General features: G+C 36.7%; 2 protein-coding genes across 3 annotated transcripts; both read left to right on the plus strand.

Moving 5' to 3' along the window:
• Positions 1-1618: 1618 nt before the first annotated feature.
• On the plus strand, positions 1619-6321 carry txnl4a (thioredoxin-like 4A; the record flags this gene model as incomplete). The annotated part of the gene is given in 3 exon segments (NM_001201276.1): positions 1619-1790; positions 3353-3456; positions 5893-6321. Coding segments are annotated over 3 exon segments (315 nt in total). The 3' UTR covers positions 6065-6321.
• A 3799-nt stretch (positions 6322-10120) lies between these two features.
• Positions 10121-25315, plus strand: atp6v1c1b (ATPase H+ transporting V1 subunit C1b). Of its 2 annotated transcripts, none has more exons than XM_017482431.3 (13): positions 10121-10330; positions 11813-11993; positions 12097-12164; positions 12252-12337; positions 13843-13937; positions 14965-15056; positions 18451-18549; positions 20458-20526; positions 22319-22411; positions 23048-23141; positions 24008-24105; positions 24196-24319; positions 24400-25315. In XM_017482431.3, exons 2-13 carry the CDS (start codon positions 11862-11864, stop codon positions 24493-24495), a joined length of 1146 nt encoding a protein of 381 aa, XP_017337920.1. In that variant the 5' UTR covers positions 10121-10330; positions 11813-11861; the 3' UTR covers positions 24496-25315. The 2 variants fall into 2 exon arrangements, with proteins under 2 accessions (XP_017337920.1, XP_017337921.1); XM_017482432.3 differs by having other exon boundaries at positions 10121-10290.
• Positions 25316-26383: the final 1068 nt, after the last annotated feature.

Below are 26383 nucleotides of genomic sequence, written 5' to 3' on the forward strand. Positions count from 1 at the left end.
ATAGCCTACAGTTGTGTACTTCTACCTTTGCTTGAACAGTTTGGTCGAAGAACCACATAGGCTATGGGAGTGATCGTCAGGTGTCCATATACTTTTAGCCATATAGTATAGCTGGCTCTACAACGTCCAACTGTTGTCTCTCTCCTGCCATCTCAGGCCACACAGAAAGGCGGCGTCGTGCGCACGAAACGCTTTATTTTGTTTGAAGTGACGTCACTTCCTGGAAGCGCGTCCGGAGGCTGAAACGGCTAAGTACGGTTGTGCGCGGTTTTACACAAAAGAAATAATCGCAAACAACGTTTGCTTGCTTTCATTTGATTAACGGTAAGATTCCCTTATATTTACTGACAAGAACTGTACGGATTTAATTACTGTGAAACGACGTGTAATTGTTTTGTGGTAGATCTCGAAATTTCATGGAGGCTGCATTGCTAGCCTCAATAGTAACCCCTGTGTGTGCGTGCGCGCGCGTATATACCGGGTTTTACGGTATCCATCATAACGTTGTTTACATGCACTGTACCTTATAGAATAAAATGTTCATATTGCGTTAGTTTCTTTAAAAACATCTAATAAACAAATAAAAAACTAATCAGAACAAAAAAAAAACTATGTTTATTTAAATATAATATGCAGAACAGTGAACAATTCGGACTGGAATAAAGTTGGTTGGACGTTCGATAATCGCCGAAATGCGGAAATTAAGGGACCGTCACATAAAGTCACATACGACGTTAAACACGTTTCTAACTTCAATAGCATTTGAAGGGAGTGACTTGCAGTCATATAACCAACTGCAAAGTTTTCATCGAGGTGTCGGGTATGATGCGCACCTTTTTAGATTTTTTGATATTTAACAAAATAAGCTATAAAATCATGAGTGACTGTAAGTCATTCCCTTCAAATGCTATTGAGCTTTAAATAATGGCATATTTTGTGTATGGGCCCATTCTGTAGTGAAATTCATATCTAATTTACATATGATTTAATAGCTTATTTTGTTAAATATCCAAAACTCTAAGAGGTGTGCATTATAGCGGACACCTACATGAACAGTTTACAGTTAGTTATATAACTGTAAGTCATTCCCTTCAAATGCTATTGAAGTTAGAATCATGTTTAACAATGTCATATGTAACTTTAGAGACGGTCCCTTAATTTCCACATATCTGCAAATTTCCAACGTCCAACCAACTTTATGCGGGTACAATTCAGTTATTTATAGCAATTTGACGAACTGAAATGAGTTTACTCTGGAAAATGCGTAAATAAAATGCTAACGTGACCTCTCTTGAATTTTAAGTTTGTTTTAAAAAAGTTAGTTTCAATAATGACATTTTTAACATTTCTAAACTCCATATATATATATATATATATATATATATATATATATATATATATATATATATGGCAAAAACAGAACAGTTACTGCAGTGGTTATCGTGAAACCCTGTATATACACGCACTCCAGTTTCAACCTGCAGTTACATAAATCTAGTTCATTTGTTTTTCATATTTTGACAGTACTCAGATTTCGGGCCATACAACAACACTAATCAGCAACTGTGTTACCTTGAACAATACCTCCTTTTTTTTGTTTGTTTGTTTCTTTAGGTAAACTATCCTCTTGAGCCGAGATGTCGTACATGCTTCCTCACCTCCATAACGGCTGGCAGGTGGACCAGGCCATTTTATCTGAAGAGGACCGTGTGCTTGTTATCCGATTTGGCCACGACTGGGACCCTACATGCATGAAAATGGATGAAGTTTTGTACAGCATTGCTGAAAAGGTACACTTCAGATGCACTTTGTACACTGAGACTGGTCTGATTTTTCAGCTTAGTGTTCTGAGGTTCACTTTACACTCAGACCTGAGGAACTCTGGTGCATTTAAAGGGAAAGTCCACTCTGAAATACAATATATTTGTGAGAAACCTCTTTTATAACTCGATATACCAGAATGCAATGCAGTTATAACAGCTGGACAGACTAAATTGCTAAAGCGCTACTGCATTGCCCTCTTTAGGTAGAGATGAAGCAAGGGCTAAATTCCACTGCACCGCTGTCAGCAGGTAGTCGACCTGCAATGTGAGTAATCTAGGAAACAGTTATAAACTTTCACTGCTTCGTTATTTAATAAAAAATTGTAGAGCTGCAACAACTAATCGATAATCAGTTATGAAAATCGTTGTCAATGAATCTCATTATCGATTAGTTGGTCTGCACGGGATACATTTACTCACTACGTTACTTCTGTTCCGAAAACACGTGTCCCAAATGGCGTACTATACACTTACACTATGCACTATGTACTCTACCGTCTAGTGTATGAATTTTAGAAAGGTAATATCATCTCAAATAGAACACTAGCGGGTTTTTTATTAACCGGAAGTATAAGCTGCTCCGTAGTTGATGGCACATGACGCCACACACACGTAATGTGATGCTGCTTGCTTTAGCAGATATCCAGAGTCACCGACAATGACTTTCTTCAGTTTATTGTTTTTCAGCGTTACCTTTTATCAAAAGTAATGCATAAATACTATTATATAATATAACTATTAATAATAATATAAAATATTAGTTTATATATGATATATATTTATGCATTATTTTTATGGATACACAAAAAGCACGGAATTAAACTGCAGTCTTAAATTAATAATATATATTCTGGTGTGTGTGTGTGTGTGTTGGGTTCTTTTCAGTCTTATATAATTAGACAAACAGTTGTGTAAAGTTTTAGTCTGAAGTTTATATTTGTAACACTGGATGTTATTTTAAATAAATGAAAAAATGGTACCGGAGGTTTGCCCCCCCAATCTGATTAATTGAAAAAATGTTCAGCCAACTAATCGATTATGAAAATAATCGTTAGTTGCAGCACTAGTAAATTCTTGTATGAATGGCGTTCAGAGTGGATTTTTAATTGCTATATAATCAGCAGGTAATTGCTATATAATCAGATATCAATGCTTCAGGAGCAATAGTAAGGTTGTTCTTAACCAATTTGAACAAAAAAAAACAATACATACAAATTTTTGGAAATTTGGTGGATACTGCCGTTTTGCCTTAGTAGGACCACATATGCGACAAGGCTTAAGAAATCTTCATTCAGTGAGATTCTCACAAACAGATCAAGATATCTGTATAATCTGCAGTAGTCAAGTGAGTGGGAGGTTTTTCCTTTCTTTTTTTTTTTTCCTTCCAATTCATGTACATAAATATTTAAATAATTTTATTTCCAGTTATGCAACACACTGCAATGTGGATGCAATATATCTGTGGAAAAAAATATTTTTGCTACAGGCTCTTTCATTTGAAGCTTATCTGTTTTTCTGTTAACACACAGGTGAAGAATTTTGCTGTGATTTACCTGGTGGATATCACCGAAGTGCCAGATTTCAACAAGATGTACGAGTTGTACGACCCCTGCACAGTCATGTTCTTCTTCAGGTATGCTTAAGAAATAGACTCCATCTGAAATCACAGTCTGCTGCGATTTAATACACCGGTGCATCTCAGAAAATTCGAATATCGTGAAGTTCCTGTTTTCACCGTAACTTAATTAAGAAAGTGAAACTCATATTCTAGATTCGTTACACACAAAGTGAAATATTTCAAGCCTTTTTTGTTTTTGTTTTAATCTTTGATGATTACAGCTTACAGCTCACGGAAATCAAAAATCCAGTATCTCATAATATTAGAATAATGAATTTATAATACAGAAATGTCGACCTGAGAAGTGCTCTAATCAGCTAATTAACTCAAAACACCTGCAAAGGTTTCCTGAGGCTTTAATCTCTCAGTCTGGTTCAATGCACACAACCACAATCATGGGGAAGATGAAAGTAAATTTTAGCATTTCATTTGGAAATCAAGGTCGCAGAGTCTGGAGGAAGAGTGGAGAGGCACAGAATCCAAGCTGCTTGAAGTCCAGTGTGAAGTTTCCACGGTCAGTGATGATTTGGGGTGTCATGTCATCTGCTGGGTGTTGGTCCACTGTGTTTTCTCAAGTCGAGAGTTAATGCAGCGTCTACCAGGAGATTTTAGAAAACTTCATGCTTCCATCTGCTGACAAGCTTCATGGAGTTGCTGGTTTCCTTTTCCAGCAGGACTTGGCACCTGCCCACAGTGCCACAACTACTAGTAACTGGTCTGCTGATCATGGTATTACTGTGCTTGATTGGCCAGCCGACTCACCTGACCTGAACCCCATAGAGAATCCATGAGAGACACCAGACCCAACAATACAGACGAGCTGAAGGCCGCTATCAAAGTAACCTGGGCTTCCATAACAAATACCTCAACAGTGCCACAGGCTGATTGCCTCCATGCTACACCACACTGATGCAGAAATTCATGCAAAAGGATTAAAGCCCCGACTGAGTATATAAATTAACATACTTTTCAAATGGTCGACATTTCTGTATTATAAATTCTTTATTCTAATAATTTGAGATAATGGATTTTTGATTTCCGTGAGCTGTAAGCCGTAAGCATCAAGATTAAAACAAAACAAGGCTTGAAATATTTCACTTTGTGTAACGAATCTTTGAAAGTTTCACTTTCTTAATTAAGTTACGGAGAAAACATGAACTTTTCCACGATATTATATATATTTTTTGATGCACCTGTAATGGCTTATTTCAACAAAAAAAACATGGATTGTCTTCCTCAACGTGCAAAATGAATTTCTCGAGCAAAGGCTGCAGCTGCATACAAATTCCCTAAACCGCGTATAATGTTAGGATTGGGTTTTCTGTTACAATAATATCCAACAGAGCGCACGCAGATATATGTACGTGAAAAACAGACTTCTATGCTTCCTTTATTTTAAAAACCACCAGCCTCTGAGGCTGCACTGTCAGAGGTAAAACTGTAACTTGAAGTGTTCTGCTACAGGGAAATCTTTGGAACAAAATACTTTGTGTTTTCCAGTAACGTGACAAGCTGCCTTTTTTGTTTTTATTAACCTTATTCACTGTTTTATGAGCAAACAACTGTTACAGGAACTAACCTGTCGTACGTACATTAAATGTAACTATGAACGTCACCATTGTTATTGTCTCTAATGCTGTTTTAGGCTGTACAATCTGTATGCTACCATATGGTAAGCTACACTATATGGCCAAAAGTATGTGGACACCCGCGTGCTATTCCCGTAACGTTAGAAGCACACAATTGTATAAACTTTATGCTGTAGGATTACAATTTCCCTTCACTAGAACTAAGAGGACCAAACTTGTTCCAGCATGACAATGCCCCTGTGCACAAAGCGAGCTCCATGAAGATATGCTTAGTGACGGTTGGATTGGAAGAACTGGAGTGTCCTGGACAGAGCCCTGACCTCAACCCCACTGAACACCTTTAGGATGAAACACTGACTGCACTCCTCATCTAACATCAGTACCTGACCTCAATAATGCTCTTGTAGCTGAACGATGACAAATCCCCACAGCCACGCTCCAAAATCTAGTGGAAAGCCTTCCCAGAAGAGTGGAGCTTATTATAAGAGCAAATGGGGACTAAATATGGAAGCAGAAATGTGTGTGATGATCAGGTGTCCACAAACGTTTAGTCATATATGAACAGCAGTGAGGGAAAACTGTTCATGCTTAAAGTTTTAGTATTGATAAGTCTCCATGGCTATATTCCCTCATGACTGGAACTCTTGTAGCGTTTCCCTGTGAGCCTGACAGTATGTTGTTCAACTATTACTACAGTATTGGCATTTGCCTAGGTAATAGGTCTCTCTAATTCTCGTGTGCTCTGCGCTTCATGACCAGTCTGTATGACCAGATGGTCACCTATGAGAGTGCTGTCTTAAGAGCATTTTGATATATATTCACTTCTGATATAATGAACTGTTTGTGTTGTGCTGCTCTACAGGAACAAGCACATCATGATCGACTTGGGCACGGGTAACAACAACAAGATCAACTGGACAATGGAGGACAAACAGGAGATGATAGACATTATTGAGACCGTCTACAGGGGAGCGCGGAAAGGAAGAGGTCTTGTGGTGTCCCCCAAAGACTACTCAACCAAATACAGATACTAACTTATATATATGTGTTATTCTTCCTTTGAACATATTATGTAGTTTATTCAGTGACATTTCTCTGGATATACACCTCGCTGGGACAGTTTGTATATTCATATGGACACAACAGTGACCTGCCCTTGTGTTAAATTTTTTCTATTTAAGGAAGTTTTTCTTTATTGCATCTATGATCAGGAAAATTTGTGACCCATGTCAATTTATTGTTGTGGTATTATTATTTTTTTCAATGTTGTGAATAAATGTTTTAAGAGAAACTGTTTGAGGTCATTTTCAACTGATGCTCTGTATGCATTGAGGGTAAGAAAAAGAAACTCGACTGAATCAAGCCCCTTATATTTACACAGCATGCTTTCATAAAAATATTTTATGAAATGTTACATTTAAGTCAATTATATCTTAGTTAAATCAGACAGCTGCCCTGGCCATCACTTTGAGTAAATATAAGGGGAGTTGAGTTTTACACTGAAATGAATAAATGCGGTCGAATATCACTGACTCTTGCTTGGCACTAGAGTAATCATGAGTAAAAAGAATTTAATAATGTGTAAATACAAGCAAAGATCTACAGATTATGATTCATTACAGTTCTGTAAGGTTTTCAAGAGCGCTTTTGCCTTTCCTCCCTTCGTTTATTGACTTGGTTGTTCCTGATTATGTGTGTGTAAACCTTACTATTGGGAAAATAAATGGAGGAACTTCTACAGGGACTTGTATGTCCCACCAACTGATTTAAGAAATGTGGTGTTCTTGATGAGTTTTCTGTAAGGAGACGTTTATTTGTCGTTTTTGGAACTAATCTCCAGTTAGAGCCGAAAAAAGTCAGGAATTTGACTGGTATGTGAGCAAAAGCTATATTAATTAGGTAAAATGCTTTAAAACCCCTTCTCATTCTTTAATAAATACAAAATTGTAACTGTATACAAACTGCTGTGGTATAAGAGGAATAAAACACATTGAGATGTGAATTGTTACTAAAAAAATATTTAACTTTGGGGTGATCACAGAAATAAAGATATATGTTGGCAGTACGTTTTAACATTTTATGTAATGCTATGTATTTAGTTGCTTTTTTAGTTTGCTTTTTTTTCTTCCGGAATTATGCTATATCTATTGTCAATGAAGGACTCTTTCAGACACATCCATAAGGCAGTGGCCACTTTATTAGGTACATGTACCTTATAGCTAAATCACTACTGGTGATTTTATCAGGTAAATCTGCTGTATACAGTAATAGGTCCCTTTGTTGTATATATGAGTGTACTAAGTGTATTCATAGTTTGTCGATTACATTCTACCCCGTCTATCTTTGAAAAGGGACCACCATTGCCCGGATGATATTTGAACAGTGGCCCATTGAAATTGTCGTGGTAGTTTGTGTGGTGCTGATACAATACGAGTATATCAGTTATACAGTGTTGTGTTGATAATACTCTGCTAACCAAAAATATTTATAAACCTGTTCACTGTCGAGCTTGGAATGAATGGTTAAACTTTTTAAATCCATTCTGTATAATGTTAAATTTAAACAGAATTTAAACATAGATTCAATTTTAACAGCTGTAGTCCTGTAATATAATCTTCTATAGCTGTAGGTAGTTAACCTCCAGACCGATAGGTGGCGGAATTGTACAGCCCGATTTACCGCTTAAATCCGAACAGAAAATCATTTCACAAGCTGAATTACAACTGGTTTATTATTGTGTATATAGTGAATTAGGTAGTGTGTATAGCATATTACTTCATACTAAATGTAGTGCGTTTTAATTGGCAGTAAACGCTTAAGGGTTCAGCCATGTAGAGAATAGGTGTGTTCACTTTGATATATAGTTGGTGCATATTTGTTGTTTTCTTTCCTTTTTTTTTTTTAAATTTCTTTCCACTTAACAGCTATTCATCTCTAAATTATTTTCCTTTCTTATTTTCTCGTGATTTTCTCATGATCTTGACATAGCAAAAGTTATTTTCTCGTGATCATGACTTAAGTTTTCATTGTATTTTTCTTGACATAACATTGGTTTTATTGTTCTGGAGGCAGCAAAAGCTTAGTGCAATCCCGCAGCATCATGGATGAACAATTTTCTCAAGAATGAACAATGTTTTTACTTTGATCAGGGACTCACTCAAGCTAAAACATCTCTATGTCTATCAGTGATTGACAACTTCCACATTAGTGTCGGACACTTGAGAAGGGGACAGCCCTCTCTCTTAATGCAGAAATCAAGTCCATCTGTACAGCAGACAGTTATTACATTTTATGATGGCGATGGCAAAGATGCTAATGGGCATGCAGCACCAGTCCCATTCACAAGGAGTGAGATTTTCTCGTTATAAAATTATGCCATGAGAAAACAACTTTTTGCTATGCCAAGATCACAAGAAAACAACCTTTCGTTATGTCAAGATCTCGAGAAAATTTAAGTCGTGATCACGAGAAAACAAGAAAGAAATATATAATAATACAGGTCCCCTAGGGGCTTCTGTAGAACATACACAGATGGTGTGTGAAATTTGTTTTTGTATGTCAACAGGTCATTAAGAAGTATTGTACTGTAAATTTTATGTCTTGTGTTGGATAACAGGAAATTAATTTTGCAGTAGTTTAATGAACATGAATGTGGGAAGTGGACAGACTACATCAGCTTTCCTGTTCCCACGGAAGTTTAGTGATTTGTTAAGAAAGAGGTTTAATTTTTGATAAGAGCACATAGACATCTGACCATCCATTCTTTTAGTGTAGTTTCTGGCAGACATACAGTATCTACAAAGTTAGACACAAAACGTGTACACACACACACACACACACACACACACACACACACACACACACACACACACATATATATATATATATATATATATATATATATATATATATATATATATATATATATATATATACACACACATATACATATATATGTATGTATGTATATTAGATTAAAAAATGCAGTCAAATAATATTTGGTATGTTAATGGAAGGCAAAATGTCTCTTTAACAATTTATTGTTTCAATATAAGTTTTTTTTTTCAAATACACATAATATTCTTCTCTATAAGAACTTAAAATAATGAAAAGGAAAAAATCCCCCATCTTTATTTTATGAATTTAATGTTTTTAAGGCCCCTAGAAAGACTTTTTAAAAAAATATTATTTTACTGTTTAATAATAATAATAATAATAATAATAATAATAATAATAATGTATAATGTGCCTGGTTTGTGTATATGGTGCCTGGACTTTATGCTTTTTGTTATGAGGATGCTTATTATTATTGTTATTGTTATTATTATTATTAACAACAACAACAACAACAACAACAATAATAATAATAATAATAATAACAATAACAATAATAATTAGCATCCTCATAACAAAAAGTATAAAATAATAATAATAATAATAATAATAATAATAATAATCAGGTGGGTGAGGGCACGGTGGCAAAGTGGTTACCACGTTTGTCACCAGGGTTGCGGGTTTGAATCTCCCCATGCTTCTGGGGTTTCCTCCAGGTACTTCGGTTTCCTCCCCAGTCCAAAGACATGCGTTGTAGGCTGATTGGCATCTTTAAATTGTCCATAGTGTGTGAATGGGTGTGTGAATGTGTGTGCATTCGTGCCCTGCAATGGGTTGGGACCACGTCCAGGGATAGGGATGTCCCACACCTCTTGCCCCAAGTTCCCTGGGATAGGCTCCAGGTTCCCACAGGACCTGGAGGGAAAAATGGATCCTGGACCCTGTGTGGAAAATGGATGGGATGCATGGATAATAATTATATATGGATAATAAATATGGAAAGTTTTATATAATGTATAAACATTGCGAAAGTATTACCGTGTAAACATTGTGTCAATATGTGTATGCGTATGAATATGTCTGGAATATACATATACTTTCTGTTTTGTCTCTCATACGTGTATTCCTATTATGTAAATAAGTACGAGTATTTGTAATGAGTGCTGAATGTATCTAGTAAAGTCTTATTCAAAAACGGAAACGGGTCAACAATTAATGGCAGGATTTCTGCGCAGCAGGTTACATTAGTGAACACACCTCCAGAGATCAGCTGACTGGAGAAGAGTGCAGCTGAAGGGAAAGAAGCCACTCTGTAACAACAACCTTAAGAACAGCACGAGTTCTTTCTTTTAAAGATCAGAAATTATTATTATTATTAACATAACGCAGTATGGTTTATTAAAGTGCGGCTCTAATCTAAATGACGGTATGTACATCTAAAGAAATATCAACTCAGACCCATGCAGGTAAAGGAATGTCTAATTAGGTTTGGTTTAATATTTCTATTTATTTGACCTCCACCTGAATGTGTATTGGGTGTAATTTAACACTTGTTTGGAAATTGAGTTGAATAGAATTGTAAAAGTAAATGTAAATGAGCACACATGCAGTGCTGGTGAGCAGGAAACTCGTGACTGCTAGTTGAGGAGTTAAATGGGGAAATGGGAAATACATGTACTCGGATAGAGTTTCCTGAAGTCTTCTAAAAAGTTAAACAGCATCAGGATAAGTTAAAGATAAAGTTAAAGTACAAGTACAAGTTAAAGCATCAATCATCCATCCACTGCAACTTCCAGTGATATTTAAACCATTTAATGACTGTTCTAGATTCTGTGTATTCCCTGTTGAAAACCCCTCAAAACTAGAAATTATAACAAAAAGAATGAATGGTTTCCACTACAAATACCATTACAGACCATCAGCTAACCATTAAAAACATTACCATTACTGATCTCTAATGGTACCCACTGGACATAACATGCCACCGATAGAAGGCAACAGATTACCAGTGGAGACCCACAGGGACCATTAGAGTTTCCATTAAAACCAATACAATTCCCATTACAAATTCTATGAAGGTTTCTGTTGTTGTTGTGTGTGTATGGTTTTTTTTTTGGTTACTTCATTGATTTACTCTCCCCCACCGTCTTAAGGGTTGGACTAAAAATTTCTGTTCAATGTAATGGAAATAAAACACATCTGGATGTGGTGTCACAGGAACAATAATCACTGAACACTGGTGTGTGATGTGTTTCCACCTCGACATTGTTTGTTTTCCAAGAACAAATTGTTCAATTTTAAACCCAAATTGTTTAAGTAAACACCAAAGTGTTTAATTCCTCCTAAACCACCTCGATATGGCAACAATTCCAGTTTCTGATTTATTCATGAACAACACAATATAGTTTTCTTTTCCATTTCTAGTCACGCTTAATGTTAATGTCTGTAAAAAAAAAAAAGTTAGTTCCTGTTCTCACGTGTGTTACAAACATCTGTTGCCTCACCATCCTTGCTTTTCCCCCACTCTGTCGCTTTGAATGAATAATAAAAAGACAGTTTGTCATGTGACCGAGATGGAGAAACCCCAAAACGCAAAAAAGAAGGTCCCCGTACTGTGTTAACACTGGAGACTCCTTCCGTAAATGTTAAACAGACATATCCAAACTTCACAGTATAACTGATGATGTGTTTCTACTTGAGAAAACAGCAAAAGAAAGTTTGAAATCTGTTTAATATTCGGTTTAGATTCTGTGAGTCCCTGTGAAGTAAATGTTACTCCTGTGGCAGCTGCTGTTATGGAAAATTAATCAACACTTTCTGGCCAATCAAATTTGACAATTCAACAGTGCTGTGATCTAAGCGTTTCGATGTGGTGGGGTAACTTGCATGGAAGCTATAAGCCAGATTTCATGAAGTTCTGCTTTGCTTCTACAAAATATCTTCTTTAGATGTGCATTTGAACGTACCGTGGTTTGGTGTAGCGTCTGAAGAGGAGTCATGGCAGAGTTCTGGTTGATATCCGCTCCCGGTGAGAAGACGTGTCAGCAGACATGGGACAGGATGAATGCAGCCACCACTCACGCCAACAATCTGTCCACCAACAACAAGTTCACCATTCCAGACCTCAAGGTGAAGCGATCTCTGTTTTATGTCTTGTTGTGTTTGAAATATGTTGAGGTCTGGAGCTTGCACGTAGTGATTTGTCGGACTAAACTTGTGTGTTTCTGAACAGGTAGGAACCCTGGATGTGCTTGTAGGTCTGTCAGATGAGCTCGGCAAACTGGACTCATTTGTGGAAAGGTTTGACTTTTATTTACAGCTACAGACAAAGAGCGTACACACAATATCATTTTAAGACAAACAGGGTTGTTATTTTTATTCTCATAGTGTGGTGAAGAAAGTAGCCCACTACATGGCTGACGTTTTAGAGGATAGCAGAGATAAAGTCCTGGAAAATCTTTTAGCCAACGGAAGTAAGTGCATGTACTATAACGACATGTGTGTCGCACTCAAATTCTTTCTGGGAAATCTGTATTTTTGTGAACCTTTGAAGGGCCATAAACTCACTAACTTTAAAAAAACAAAACAAAAAAAACAACAAAAAAAATCTCTTCACTCATTTAACACCAATAACTTTGGCTCTAGTAGAATTGGATAATTTTAGGAAATAGAATGCCAAACAGAAACTATTAGGTGATAAAATTTGTTATACTGATTAAATTACTTTGAGATATACACTCACCTTCCAGATCAATAGGAACACCTGTATACCTGCTTATTTATACAGTTATGATAATGAGTCTTTATTAGTCACATATTCAATACAGCACAGTGAAATTCTTTTCTTTGCTTACACCAACATGTCAGGAGGTTGGGGTCAGAGTGCAGGGTCAGCCATGATACAGTGCCCCTGGAGCAGAGAGGGTTAAGGGTCAAGGACCCAAGAGTGGCAGCTTGGCAGTGCTGGGGATTGAACCTCCAATCTTCCGATCAGTAACCCAGAGCCTTAACCACCAAGCCACCACTGCCCCCCAATTATTCTCCAATCATTCTCCAATCATTCAATCATGTGGCAGCAGCACAGTGTATAAAATCATGCAGATACAGGTACAAGCTTCAGAAAATATCCACATCGATCATCAGAATGGGGGGAAATGTTATCTCAGTTACTTTAACCATGGCATGGTTGGTGACCACACCAAACAGGCTGGTTTAAGTATTTGAGAAACTGCTGATCTCTGGGGATTCTCATACACAACAGTCTCTAGAGTTTACACAGAATGGTGTGAAAAACAAAAAACACTGAGTTCTGTGGGTGGAAATGCCTTGTTGATCAGGTGTGTCAGAGGAAAATGGCCAGATTGGTTCCAGCTGCCAGGAGGTCTATAGTAACTCGTATAATCACTCTTTACAACCGTGGTGAGCAGAAAAGCATCTCAGAATGCATGACACATTGAACCTTCAGGTGAATGGGCTACAACAGCAGAACAACACATGGCGTTCCACTCTTGTGAACAGGAATCTGATGCCATCATGAGCGTATCATAAAATGACGCTTTTCTGCTCATCATGGTTGTAAAGGGTGCTTATTCAATTTACTATGGACTTCCTGTCAGCTCAGACCAGTCTGGTTATTCTCCTCTGATCTCTCTCATGAATAAGGTGTTTCAGCCTGCAGACCCTCCACACACTGGATGTTTTTGTTGTTTTTCACACCACACTCTGTAAACTCTAGTTGAGCAGCAGTTTCTAAATACTCAAACCAGCCCATGCCATGATCAAAGTCACAGAGATCACACTTTTTCCCCATTCTGATGTTTGATGTGAACATTAACTGAAGCTCTTGACCTGAACTTGTTTTTATTTTAGGCTTAGTGGTAGATTAATAAAAAGGAGTAGTCAGACAACCCCTTTAAATAAGATGACAGTTTGACACACTGACAGTGTATCAGAACGAAGTGATTCTGTTTTTATGCAGTTGATTTGGTGACCTACGTCACAAGGTTCCAGTGGGATATGGCCAAGTATCCGATCAAACAGTCCCCGAAGAATATCTCAGAAATCATCTCGAAGGTGAGGTCATAGGCCAACTTTTTACTACCGGATAATCGTCCTTTTTTTTTTTTTTTTTTTCTCCAAACAGCATTTTGTCTTAAAACTGAATGTCTGTGTGTCATGGCTTAAATATACAAGTAAGCACACTGACACTGGGTCTCATTTATCAAACTGGATATGAACGGAATTTATTCATAAATTGTTTGCTACGCAAGAATTTTGGTATTCATGAAAATCCCATAATTCGGGGGAAAAAAATGTTCATATCCTACTCGTGCTCCTGAGTGTGTGTAAATGTACGCATTAGAAGACTGACTAATGTAAACCTCAATTGATTGGCTTCAAATCATATAAATTGCCGTGAGTTCTTGCACTTTTATATACTTTTATATACGGTCACGTATTTAAATAGCGTATTAGTTCAATTACACACACAAATCTAATGAATATTTTGTCACACCTAGTCTTTTCCCGTTAAAGGAATTACCTAAAGTAATATTAAATATGATAAAAGAAATAAAAGATTGTAAGCAAACATAAATCCATAACTTAAGAGGAATAATACCAGTCATTCAAGCTAGAATGATTCAGAATGTAGCACCAACCCAAAAGGAACCACATCAAACCTCTCGTCGTCTCCATCTACTGGCTTCCTTTAGCCGCCTGCATCAAATTCAAGGGCTTGATGCTCGTGTACAAGACCTTGTCTGGAACAGCAGCCAGAGGTAAATCAGCTGTGCTGCTCTTAATTTACTGGTGATTGTCTTTCATCGACATACACATGCAAGTACAAAGAAAATCAGCTTTCTGAAACTATTGTAAATCCAGAGGATATTTTTAGGTGGGTTTGTCATACTCAAACATTTACACGCAACTTTACTAAAAGACTGATAAATCAGGCCCAGTGTGTGTTAGATCTAGAAGGAAGCAGAAACTGAACTTGTAGACATTTCTTATAGGTTCAATCCTGCTATGGTTTGGTATGTTTTTAATCACAAGATGGCACTTTTGACATATTCCTTTAGACTAACTTTCTCTTTCGCAGCAAGTGACTCAGATAGATAACGATCTGAAAGCCAGAGCTTCAGCTTACAACAATATAAAAGGCAACCTGCAGAGCCTGGAGAGAAAGAATGCGTAAGTGAAAGTTTAACGGTTTAACCCTCTATTGTAATATCACATTTGTTTATAGGTGGGATTCAACTATACAACATAGATCTTTATAAATCAACAATACAATATAAATCTTTTGTGTGATGCTGTGATTGGGTGCCATTTGTGTCCCACTGATAAAGCGGTAAAGGTAAAAGGCATTTAAACATTCTATATATATATATATATATATATAAGTCTACACACCCCTATTAAAATAGCAGGTTGTGTGATGTACAAAAAAGTTAAACCAAGATAAATTATGTCAGAACCTTTTCTACCCTTGTAAACTTATTCATTAAAGTGAAAAGCAATAATAATCATTTTAGGGGAAAAAAGTGAAAGATTTTATCACCGCATTCAATTGATTTTGAGGAGAGTTAATCAGTTTGGCACGTCTTGACTCCCTTGCAAAAGCCTTCTAACTCTGTCAGATTGGCTGGGTATCTCCTGTGCACAGCCCTCTTCAGGTCTCCACACAGATTTTTGATTGGATTTAGGTGTGATTCTGGCTGGGTCATTCCAAATCCTTGAAATAGTTTTGGTGAAGCCATTCCTTTGTTGATCTGGAGGTTTGCTTCGGGTCGTTGTCATGCTGAAAGGTGAAATTCCTCTGAATCTTACGTGTTTCAGCAGAAGCCTTAAGGTTTTGCGGTAAAATTGACTGGTATTTGGAGCTGTTCATTATTCCCTAAACCCTGATTAAAGCCCCAGTTCCAGCTGAAGAAAAACAGCCCCAAAGTATGATGCTGCCACCACCATGCGTCACTGTGGGGATGATTTTCCTTTGGTGATGTGCTGTTTTTTTTGTTTGTTTTTTGCCAAACATGTCTTTTGGTATTATGGCCAAAAAGTTCAACTTTGGTCTCTATTTATGTATATTTTGCTTAGAGAAAGCTTCCGTCTTGCCACCATACCCCATAGCCCAGAGATATGAAGAATTTGGGAGATTGTTGTCACGTGAATGGAGCAAGCAGTACTTGGCAGAAATTGCTACAATTCTTTTATTGTTGCTCTAGGCCTCTTTGCAGACTCCCTGAACAGTTTTCTCCTCATCTTTTCAACAATTTTAGAGGGACGTCCTGTTCTTAGTAGTGTCTCTGTCGTGCCATATTTTCTCCACTTGTTGATTGCCTCTGCAGTGTTCCATGGTATATCCAGTGTCTTGGAAATTTTTTGTAACCCTCTCCTGATTGATATTTTTCAACAAAGAGACCCCTTACCTGCTTTGTACGCTCTTTGCCTGTTGGACTTTTTCCAGTGGGATGTTACAGAGATGATGTCAGGAAAATCCTATATGAACAGCTGTACTTTATTTGGGGATAATCAGTCACTTTAATTGATGGCAGGTGTATACTACTTAGTATTTAACATGAAATTGGTTTATTCTGAACACTGTCACATTCCCAAATATAAAAGGATGTGCACACTTATGCAAGCTGAATATTGGACACCCCCCCCCCCCCCCCCCCCCCCCCAAAAAAAAAAAAAAAACCCAAAACATTTCTAGGTGTTTGTCACTTGATATTTACATATTTACAATCACAGATTAAAGGCGAAAAAGGTTCCGACATGATTTATTTTGGTTTCATTTTTTACATCACAAAAACCTGCCATTTTAACAGGGTTGTGTAGATTTTTATATCCACTGTAGGTAAACAGCATATTTGCATATTTCAGATAAACTTAAAACCTTAATAAAAACCTATCTATGGTACATATTCAAAATTAATATGTGAATCTATTTTAGTCCCACAGCCTTCCCTCAACCCTTTCAACACATTCACCATTATGAAATATTTGGAAAATTCCAGTCAAATTTCTGAAAGATCATGAGAAGAAGAAAAGTACATTCTCATTGTATTTTCTTTATTCTCAATGATATTGACTGATGAGGTACAATCTTGTTACCCAAATTAAAGATGGTAAATAAAATTCCCCCCCAAATGTTTTTTTTTGCACGGATGCTACACTCTTAAAACAGATATGTTAAAAATACCACGGAGATGGGGGTGTTTATACTTTTCCCCCTACAATTATCCTAAAATGCAGTTTGTATGCTAAAATTCTCCCAAAATGCTCCCAAAATAAACAAACAATTGCATGAAATTCAGGTGACATTTTTATTAAAATCATTAAAACATTTGACAGATGTAAGAATTGGAGTTGATGCATCGTCTTACGAATCTCCCTGCAATCTGGGAAGACAAGTCTCCCACTCCCTTCCACTTAAATAGCTCTAAAAGAGCAAAAAAAAGAGAGAAGTGTTGGTTAGATGTTAGCTACAAAATATGGACAAATGCCTTTGGGCTTCAACTGATTAAGTCAACCAATATTATAGAGATAATGGAAAACATTATAACCTACTGTAACAACATCCTCTCTTTTTGTCACGTTTACCTTGTGAAGAACTTTTGGCCTTGACATCACTGAGCTAGCTAAGTTCCGTTAGCCACTGACTGGCTGCACCTGTTAACCGGCTTTAACATTCACCAAATACACAAAGAAACACGGCTCTAACCCATCCTCCTAATGCTAATGACTACAGCTTGCCTTGTTCAAAACACTTGCTAAATGTAGCTAACGTTAACCCACTCTCCGTATTACATCATGATGAACAGCTGTAACGCTAAGTTATCGTTGACTCTCAAAAAGGGAATGGGAATGTCTAACATTACCGCGAGCTGTATGCTAAAGTAATGTATGTAAAGTAACTCGGGTGAGCATGTAGGTTAGCATCACTCATCCCTACTGTGATTGGTGACAGCATCCAGCTAGCTAACCCTAACTCAGAGCCTCAGATATGATGCAGACCCAGAGAGTTATAGAATAACCTCAGTCCATATTTCACAGCCAACATAAACAAGAAGTTTATGAAGCAGTACAGTTTTCTAATGAATATATTTTCGAGAGCTCACTGTCTAAATATCACAAACTCGGACAGGCATTTTCAGCAGCATTAACTCTAAATAGTGATGAGCGCTTGGTTAGGTTTCCTCGCCTCAGGACTCCGACTCCTCTGTCACAGTAAAAAGGTCAAAGCTGCGAATATTCACTTGGAGGCGAGTTTAGATTTGAATCATGATGTCGGCAGCGCAGTCCGCAACGTGATTAGACAATAATTTAACACATGTTGTGTTGGTCACTCATGTTAATTTTTTAAAAACACATTTATTGGGTAAATTTAATACCTCATGTTGAAATAGTAATAACACAAAGTGTGTAGGATATTAACACATCCTGGAATCTCACTATTATAATGCTTTTATTTCCCAGTATTAATTCTGGATCGTGTGTGTGTGTGTGTGTGTGTGTGTGTGTGTGTGTGTGTGTGTGTGTGTTCCTAAAACTGATATGATTACCATGTTGTATTCACTAGGGGGAGTCTTCTGACAAGGAGTTTGGCTGACCTGGTGAAGAAAGAGGATTTCGTGCTGGACTCTGAATATCTTACTACTCTGCTTGTAGTCGTTCCAAAGTAAGTTTCATGGCTTGAATTTGTTTATTCTGATTTTTTGTAGATCAGTGGTTAACATCTTCACTAAGCAGTATTGTATCCCAAATGCTAGTGTGTAAAGGTCACGTAGCAGATATCGAGAAGAAGATATCGATTTCATTTGGAATGATGTACATACAGGAGATACAGAAAGCAAACATTATACATAGCGAGCAATAATAGAGCTGCCTAAATCAACACGCTGAGCTGAACCTGACAGATGGTGCAGGTAGATTCAATAAGCTTTTAGCAATGTTACTGATCAGTGTTCTGTAAATGATAACACTCACAGCTAATGTTGCGCGTTTAGTTGACCTTAGTGGCTTGTAGCCGTTTCTCAGTGTTACATTTGATATGTTCGAAGTGCATTATGGAAATCACACACCGTCTCTTAACCACTAAATTATATGTTTTTCACAAACATATAATTCTATGATTCTAGTTGAACAATTCTAGGTTAAAAAACGAACCAAAAACCGACTCACAGATCTGTGTCAGTTGCGTTCTTTTGTTTTTCATTTAAAAATTCAAATATTTAAATTTGGAATCACCTTTTTTATTTTAGTTTAGTTTAGTTTTTTGGTACTCACTAAATTCATTGCAGTTGCAAGAAAATATTTAAACTCCTTTTGAATTGTTTGTAGTTGTTTCGCCACACGAAATCTATCAAATGTATTCTTGAGTATATATTTTAAAAAGCATCCACTGGAATTCATATTGGCTCAAACACTTCACCTGGAAGTACTACTTGGCCATCCTACAGGCTATTCTATGGGCTGTATACGCTAACTTTTCACAAAAGATATGAAAATGGGATCAACGTATGCAAAAATACATTTTGGTTTGTTAAAATATTCTTAAATTTCAGCCCCTGGGAAAATCCTGGCGATTTTTTTCAGCCTGATTGTTGACACACTTTGCTACTTTTAAAAAGCACTTTGTGTATCTTAGGGAGTGACGCCAATCTTTAATCTATCCTTCTTGCTACTAGCTACCCAGTAATTGTTGTTAGACATTCAGGATATTCAAGATCATTCATTAATTTTATGAGTGAAATAATTTTTTAACGAATCTGAAATGGTGAAATAAAAGTCAGACGAGAAATTTGAGCTGTTCTTGTAAAGCGCTCCCTCCAGGATTTCGTGATTTTTTGCAAGGCCAAGAAGTCCATGTCATGTGACATCATCACAACGCGCATTCAGCCAAAGCCCTCTTCGATTCATGTTCATTGAGCACGAGTACATCTAAAAGGTCTCATTTACCAATAAACATCACTGTGAAAAACCACGGAAAACAATTTCACACAGTTGTGATTTCGCCAATTCGTGTAGTTTTCTGCAAAAAAAAAAAAAAAAAAAAAAAAAAGCGTAAAATACTCCGGAAATTGCATTGCAAATTTAAAAAAAGTCGCAGCAAAACCAAGTATTTTTGGTCACAACAATGACACACACACACACACACACACACACACACACACACACACACACACACACACACAAAAACGCTGTGAAATTCTGTACAGACTGGTAAATATTATAAATATTATTTTAAAGCCAAAAAACATTTGGAATGAATATGGTGGTTTGCAGGTACATTTTTTTTTTTTTTTTTTTCATTTCTGAAGTGATAGAGTGACCCAATGCACACGTCAAATAAGAACACAAACTAGACATGGCTTCTCGGTTGTTGATGGCCTGAGATAAAGTATAAGTATAAAGTATAATTAATGTTTTTATCCATGTCACTCTTCAGTAAAAAATAAATCTTTCTTAGCATTTTGTCATTCTAGATGGAGACAGTCTTGATCTTGTTAACATACTGGGATTTTAAATGTTCTATACAGTGGTGATGCCACTTATGTTCTAAAATTGTAAATATTCACCCACATAGAACAGGTTATGCTGACTGGGAGAAGTCGTATGAAACCCTCTCTGAAATGGTGGTTCCACGATCTTCAACGTAAGTAATGTCCAGGGATGACTGTTCAAAATTGATCCATTTAAACATCAAAACATGGATAATATCTCAAGAACCTATGAAAAAAAAAAATACAAAAGTAGAACTTCAAATCTCAGTGGAACCTGCACAAGAGTTTGCTGAGATTTCTGTATTTCTGGGAAGTGGTAGCTCAGCGGTTAATACATTGGACAACTGATCGGAAGGTCAAATCCTGCCAAGTTGCCACGGCTGGGTCCTTGAGCAAGGCCCTTAACCCTCAACTGCTCAGTTGTATAAAAATGAGATAAATGTAATGTGAAGCCTTTGATATTACATGCACTTAAAGGGAAAAAAAAACTCCAGCCTGAAAGACATTTTAATATTAACGTGAAACTATATAATAAAATTCTGAGTGGACTTGTTTGGATGACACGACATGTTAGGCTACTTTCACTTTGGTTGGGGATCCTACATTACCCACAATCCCTTTGTCTACCTGCTGATATTACTGAATCTTCAAAACTTGCTTAATCTATACCACGTCTGATGCAGCGGCGCTTTAGTTCATCAGTCTACAATTTTCACAATATGTCGGCTAATTCCTTACATTTCCGTTATAGTTAATCACCCAGACGTCTAACAAGCACAATCCTTAGTTTGTTTGATCACAATCACAAACAGGATTAACCATTTGAGATCATGCGGCAGGTAATCGCAGTGTAGGGATATTGAGGTGACAGCCAATGAAATGCAGGAAAAGAAAAGGAAGGGGAAATCTGGTTTAATAAGGTTCGATATCATTTGCGTGATATTACTGTCCCCTCTGAAAAAGAACATTTTCTGGTGTTAAGGTTGACTTCCGGTTAAATGGACAGTTTACTTCATTTTCTAGTTTAGTTTCTTACTATAAAGCCAGTTTCATCCTGTTCACTAGGGTTATTAGCACAACTCGAGTTACAACTCGCCCCAAAAGACTCAGCAAAGATCTGCAATGGTTCTGTCATGCTTCTCAGTCAGTAACTGAACTCTCGATTGTGCTACTGAAACCAAGTTTCTAAAAATACAAATTGATTTCATGTAAAGTAAATGGAGCCACAGTCGCTGACGCATCGTGCCGTCATCCCTACTTCTTCCAGTAGTTAATATCACAACCTTTTTGACGTATATTAGTAAAGAATGATGTAATGTTGTTTGAGAAATCTAATTGTGCACTCTTGGAACTGTTGTGCTCTTCCAGTGGCTTGGAAAACTGCACTCGAAATGAAACAATCTATCTTCCAACCTCGTGTGTACTTTCTACAGTCGTCACTTAGAAACAGATAGGTTGACCTGGGTGATTTATAGACCCGGTGTCTATGGAAACCAATTAAACTCCTCCCTCTGTGTGGGCATGGTGCCAAACACAGGAACAAGGACCTTAGCCCTATGCTCAAGCACACACAGACGTGTTATCTACCCAGTCGTTTACCCAGGGGAAAACCTGAAAAGAATTTGCCGTCTATAGAAACAGTTTAGAGTGTGTCCGATTTAACATGTCGCATTTTTATATATTTAACCCTTTATCCATATTTTGACTTGTTGTCTTTTGCTCTGTTTTTGTAATGTACTGATCACAGATGCTATGTTTTGACCTCATGACTCATCACTGTTGTCTTAATTAGAATTTATTGACGTTATGTACGATTTCTTACATTCGTTCAAGTTTTTGCCGCCATTTGTGTAATCTTGAGTTATAAACCTGATGTCATCCTTTCACATCTTGATATGCTGGGCATACAACCTCAAAATTTTGAACTCCTTCCTTCTCTCATAGTCTGCTTTTTGAAGACCAGGACAGCGGGCTCTTCAATGTCACGCTCTTTCAAAAGGCGATAGATGACTTCAGACTCAAGGCCAGGGAAAATAAGTGAGTAATCTCGAGTGCTATCTTGTATTTGGCTAGAAGTTATAATATAACCTTTGCAAAGATGATTGGTGGTTTAACGATCCAACTGATTTGTTGATTCAGTGATTCAAAGCCAATACTGAATTCCATGACTTCATGCAGTGGTGCATGAACGTTTGTGAACACTTTAGAATTTTCTATATTTGACCTAAAACATCTGATTTTCACACTAAGTCCTAAAAATATAAAGAGAATCCAATTAAACAAATGAGACAAAAATATTATACTTGGTTATTTATTTATTGAGGAAAATGATCCAGTATTACGGATGTGTGAGTGGCAAAAGTATGTGAACTGTTGCTTTCAGTATCTGGTGTGATCCCCTTGTACAGTAATAACTCCAACTAAAGGTTTCCGGTAAGTGTTGATCAGTCCTGCACATCGGCTTAGAGGAATTTTAGCCCGTACATCAGTACAGAACAGCTTCAACTCTGCGATGTTGGTGGGTTTCCTCACATGAACTACTTGTTTCAGGTCCACAAGCATTCATGCATAAAACCTGAAAGTAATTTCGAAACATCGCAAAGCATTTACACAAGGCTGAGGCGATTAAAAAGTAACTATGGTAAAGAGTACATTTGCCGTTCTTTACGCCAGGTTCATTGTGCGTGACTTCCAGTACAACGAAGATGAGCTGAAGGCCGACAAAGAGGAGATGACTCGGCTTTCTTCAGACAAGAAGAAGCAGTTTGTATGATGCCATGCTGTACTACTCGTTACTTAATCGTGTCTGTAAATGGGTGACAAATTAAAGAAAAAAAAACCAGGTGTGTGGTGGTGGGTTTTTTTTAGTGTGTTAGTAAGCCACAAGAATAGCTTCCATTCACCTTAATGTAGATACTGCAAGTTTCTGGATCTGTACTGGACACCGTTCTTCCAAAAGGTATTCCCTCAAATGGTGATTTGATGATGATGATGATGGAGGCGCTGTCTAGATCTAAATCTAAATCACATAGGTGTTCAGGTGGGTTGAGATCTGGTGACTCTGAAAGCCATAGCATATGACATCATGTTCATCTTCGCTGACCCACTTAGTGAACCCTCGTACCCTGTGGATGGGGGCGGAGTCATCCTGTTAGAGAATACTCCCATCAGGATACAAAAATATTTCCTCACAGAATAAAGCTGACCAGTCAGAGGAACTTTGTATTGATTAGCAGTGACGCTTCCCTATAAGCGGATCCAAAACATACGAGAAGAAATTTCCAACAACGGTGTAACAGAGACTTGGATTTTCCTTTAATTTGTCATCTATTTGTGTATATAAAACTGGAATATATTGCAAAACTTGAATAGATTTGGTAATATATTTTATATATCCATGTTACTTCTTTGTATATGGGACTCATTTAGTCTCCTTAGCTCCTGTTGTTCTATGTCCTTATTCTACTGAAACGAGCTTTGTGCAATACTCTTGGAACTGTATTTACCTTAATACAGAGCCCTGGTTTCCTAGAAACCTAATATTTCCATGCAGTGTGAACCAGCTACAATCATATGACCATAAAGGAGCATTAGTATCTAATGTAATAGTGACCTGCCTTTGTATTTCTACAGGGCCCACTGGTACGATGGCTGAAGGTGAATTTTAGTGAAACATTCATCGCGTGGATCCACATCAAGGCTCTCCGGGTTTTTACCGAATCAGTTTTGAGGTTTAATGATGTCTTTTTTTGTTAGTTTGCTTACTAATGCATCGTTTTTGGTGAATATAAAATTCAATATCAGTTGCGCTTGCCTTGTAGGTATGGATTGCCAGTCAACTTCCAGGCTATGCTTTTGCAGCCCAATAAGAAAAACACGAAAAAGCTGCGGGAGGCCCTTCATGAGCTGTACAAGCATCTGGACAGCAGTGGTGTCATTATTGACGTGAGTCGGCACTAGTTTAACTTTGTACGCCATTGTTGAAATGGAGACATATTTACTAACAGCTCCCTTCTTTCCCTTAGGCCCCCATGGATATACCTGGTCTGAACCTGAGCCAGCAGGAATATTACCCGTATGTTTATTACAAGATCGACTGTAGTCTTATTGATTTTAAATAATTAAAAAAAAACAAAAAAAAACCTCCAACATGTTTGAATTCACAACACTGGGAAATTCATGTTCAAGGGAATGATTCAGAAGTTTTGAGTTAAGTTTGACTGAGGTTTAAATAGAGGTTTAATTTAGTAATTTTATACAACAATGCAAGGTTTAGTTGGTGCTATCAATATTAAAGTCTTAATACGGTGTCTATATAAGTGATGCCTTTCTCTTTAAATGCCACATTGCCAACTCAGCTTTAACAATGTCAATCATTTTTGAAAACTTGTTTTTGAACGTTCTTTATGGTTTAGGAAATAACTAAATACTGTGGGGGGAAAAAAAATCCTTTGACTCAAAAGTACTAAACCATAATCCTTTAATTTATTAATCATACAGTATTTTCTCTTTGTTCACTGTACTGTACCTTTCCTACCATGCATCACGTAATCAAATGATAATTATTGAGTACAGTGTTTTAACCGTGTTCTTGCTTGTGTGCTTGTATGGTACACATTTTTACACCGATTATTATTATTATTTTTTTTTTACGATCTCAGCTTTACCAGTAATGCCATATCTTTTGTCTACACAGAATTCCACAATTCTATGTAAAAGGTGTTGTTTTGGTCCGGCTTTAAGTCATTTTTATGGATATTTGCGATTTCTGCTTGATCCACACACTGAAAAGTATGTTTATAGAGTTAGTCATTGTGGTTGTGTTTCATTTTATTGTTGGGAGATTTACTGTATTTGTCATTTTTGAGATTTGCCACTGGATGAAAATGTGATTGTTAATGATATTATTTAGTGAAAAACCAATAAATGTGTATAAACCTATTTTCAGTTTGTTTTTGTTGTTGTTTCCACAGCAGGGGTGACTGATATGATAGAAATATCTCAGCATTGTACTTCATGACTTTTTAAAAAAAAATTTTTTTACATTAAACAACATATAACTATTACAAACTAACAGTTAAGAATGATTGTCATCACAAGACCTACAATTAAGAAATGAATATATATATATATATATATATATATATATATATATATATATATATATATATATATATATATATATATATATATATATATATTAAACTGCAGGGATAAAGAAACATTTGGTACAAAAACAATTCAGCTACTTGTCATTGTGAGTTTCAGTGATAATGATACTATTCGATAAGCATTTGCATAAGAATATAATTTTATTACAATGGTGAAAATCACAACCTACATTATCAATGTTATTACATATAGGGGTCCAAGCACCAAAGTCAACTCTGACTGAATGTGTTCTATCGGTGGATAAAATCAGGAAAAGAAAGCTCTAGGGTACCATAAAATATTATTTGTCAAATTGCAATACTGTTCATTAAATAAATCCATGCTGAGGGGGTCTGTGGAATGTATTTTACGTTACAGTTAAAGGGGTTCCTGGCTAAAAAAAGCTTGAGAACCTCTAACCTAGACTGCTATGTCAAAATATACCCAAGATACTTGCTTTTTAATTACAATTTGGGGTCAAAAAATTAGGCACATGGAGTCTAGGATCTTCAAATCTAATCACAAGTCAGAGTTTATTCCAAGACAGATGAGAAGCTCACAGCAACATTAGACAGAGTATTTGTTCTGCAAACAAGATCTAGAGAAGGAGTTACAGTGGAGAGAAGCAACAGAGAGGAGTTTCTTTTCCTCCAGCTGTTTCGTTTTAGTAACACTTAATTTTCCAGCCTTTTGTTGCCCCCATCCCAACTTATTTTGAGACGTGTTGCGGCCATCAAATTAAAAATGACCTTGTTTTTTTCTTCAAATGGTACATTTCCTCAGTTTAAACTTTTGATATGTTTTCTATGTTCTATTGTGTATAACACATAGGTTTATGAGATGTGCAAATCATTGCAT

Source organism: Ictalurus punctatus, chromosome 12 (genome assembly GCF_001660625.3).
Source record: "Ictalurus punctatus breed USDA103 chromosome 12, Coco_2.0, whole genome shotgun sequence".
In the NCBI taxonomy this organism is placed as follows: domain Eukaryota; kingdom Metazoa; phylum Chordata; class Actinopteri; order Siluriformes; family Ictaluridae; genus Ictalurus; species Ictalurus punctatus.

Bases quoted from the DNA above. Each gene is read 5' to 3' on its own strand.
- atp6v1c1b (XM_017482431.3), top strand. From the start codon at position 11,862: ATGGCAGAGTTCTGGTTGATATCCGCTCCCGGTGAGAAGACGTGTCAG. The intron at 11,994-12,096 runs GTGAAGCGATCT...GTTTCTGAACAG, and splicing joins TCACCATTCCAGACCTCAAG to GTAGGAACCCTGGATGTGCT. The intron at 15,057-18,450 runs GTAAGTGAAAGT...TGTATTCACTAG, and splicing joins AGCCTGGAGAGAAAGAATGC to GGGGAGTCTTCTGACAAGGA.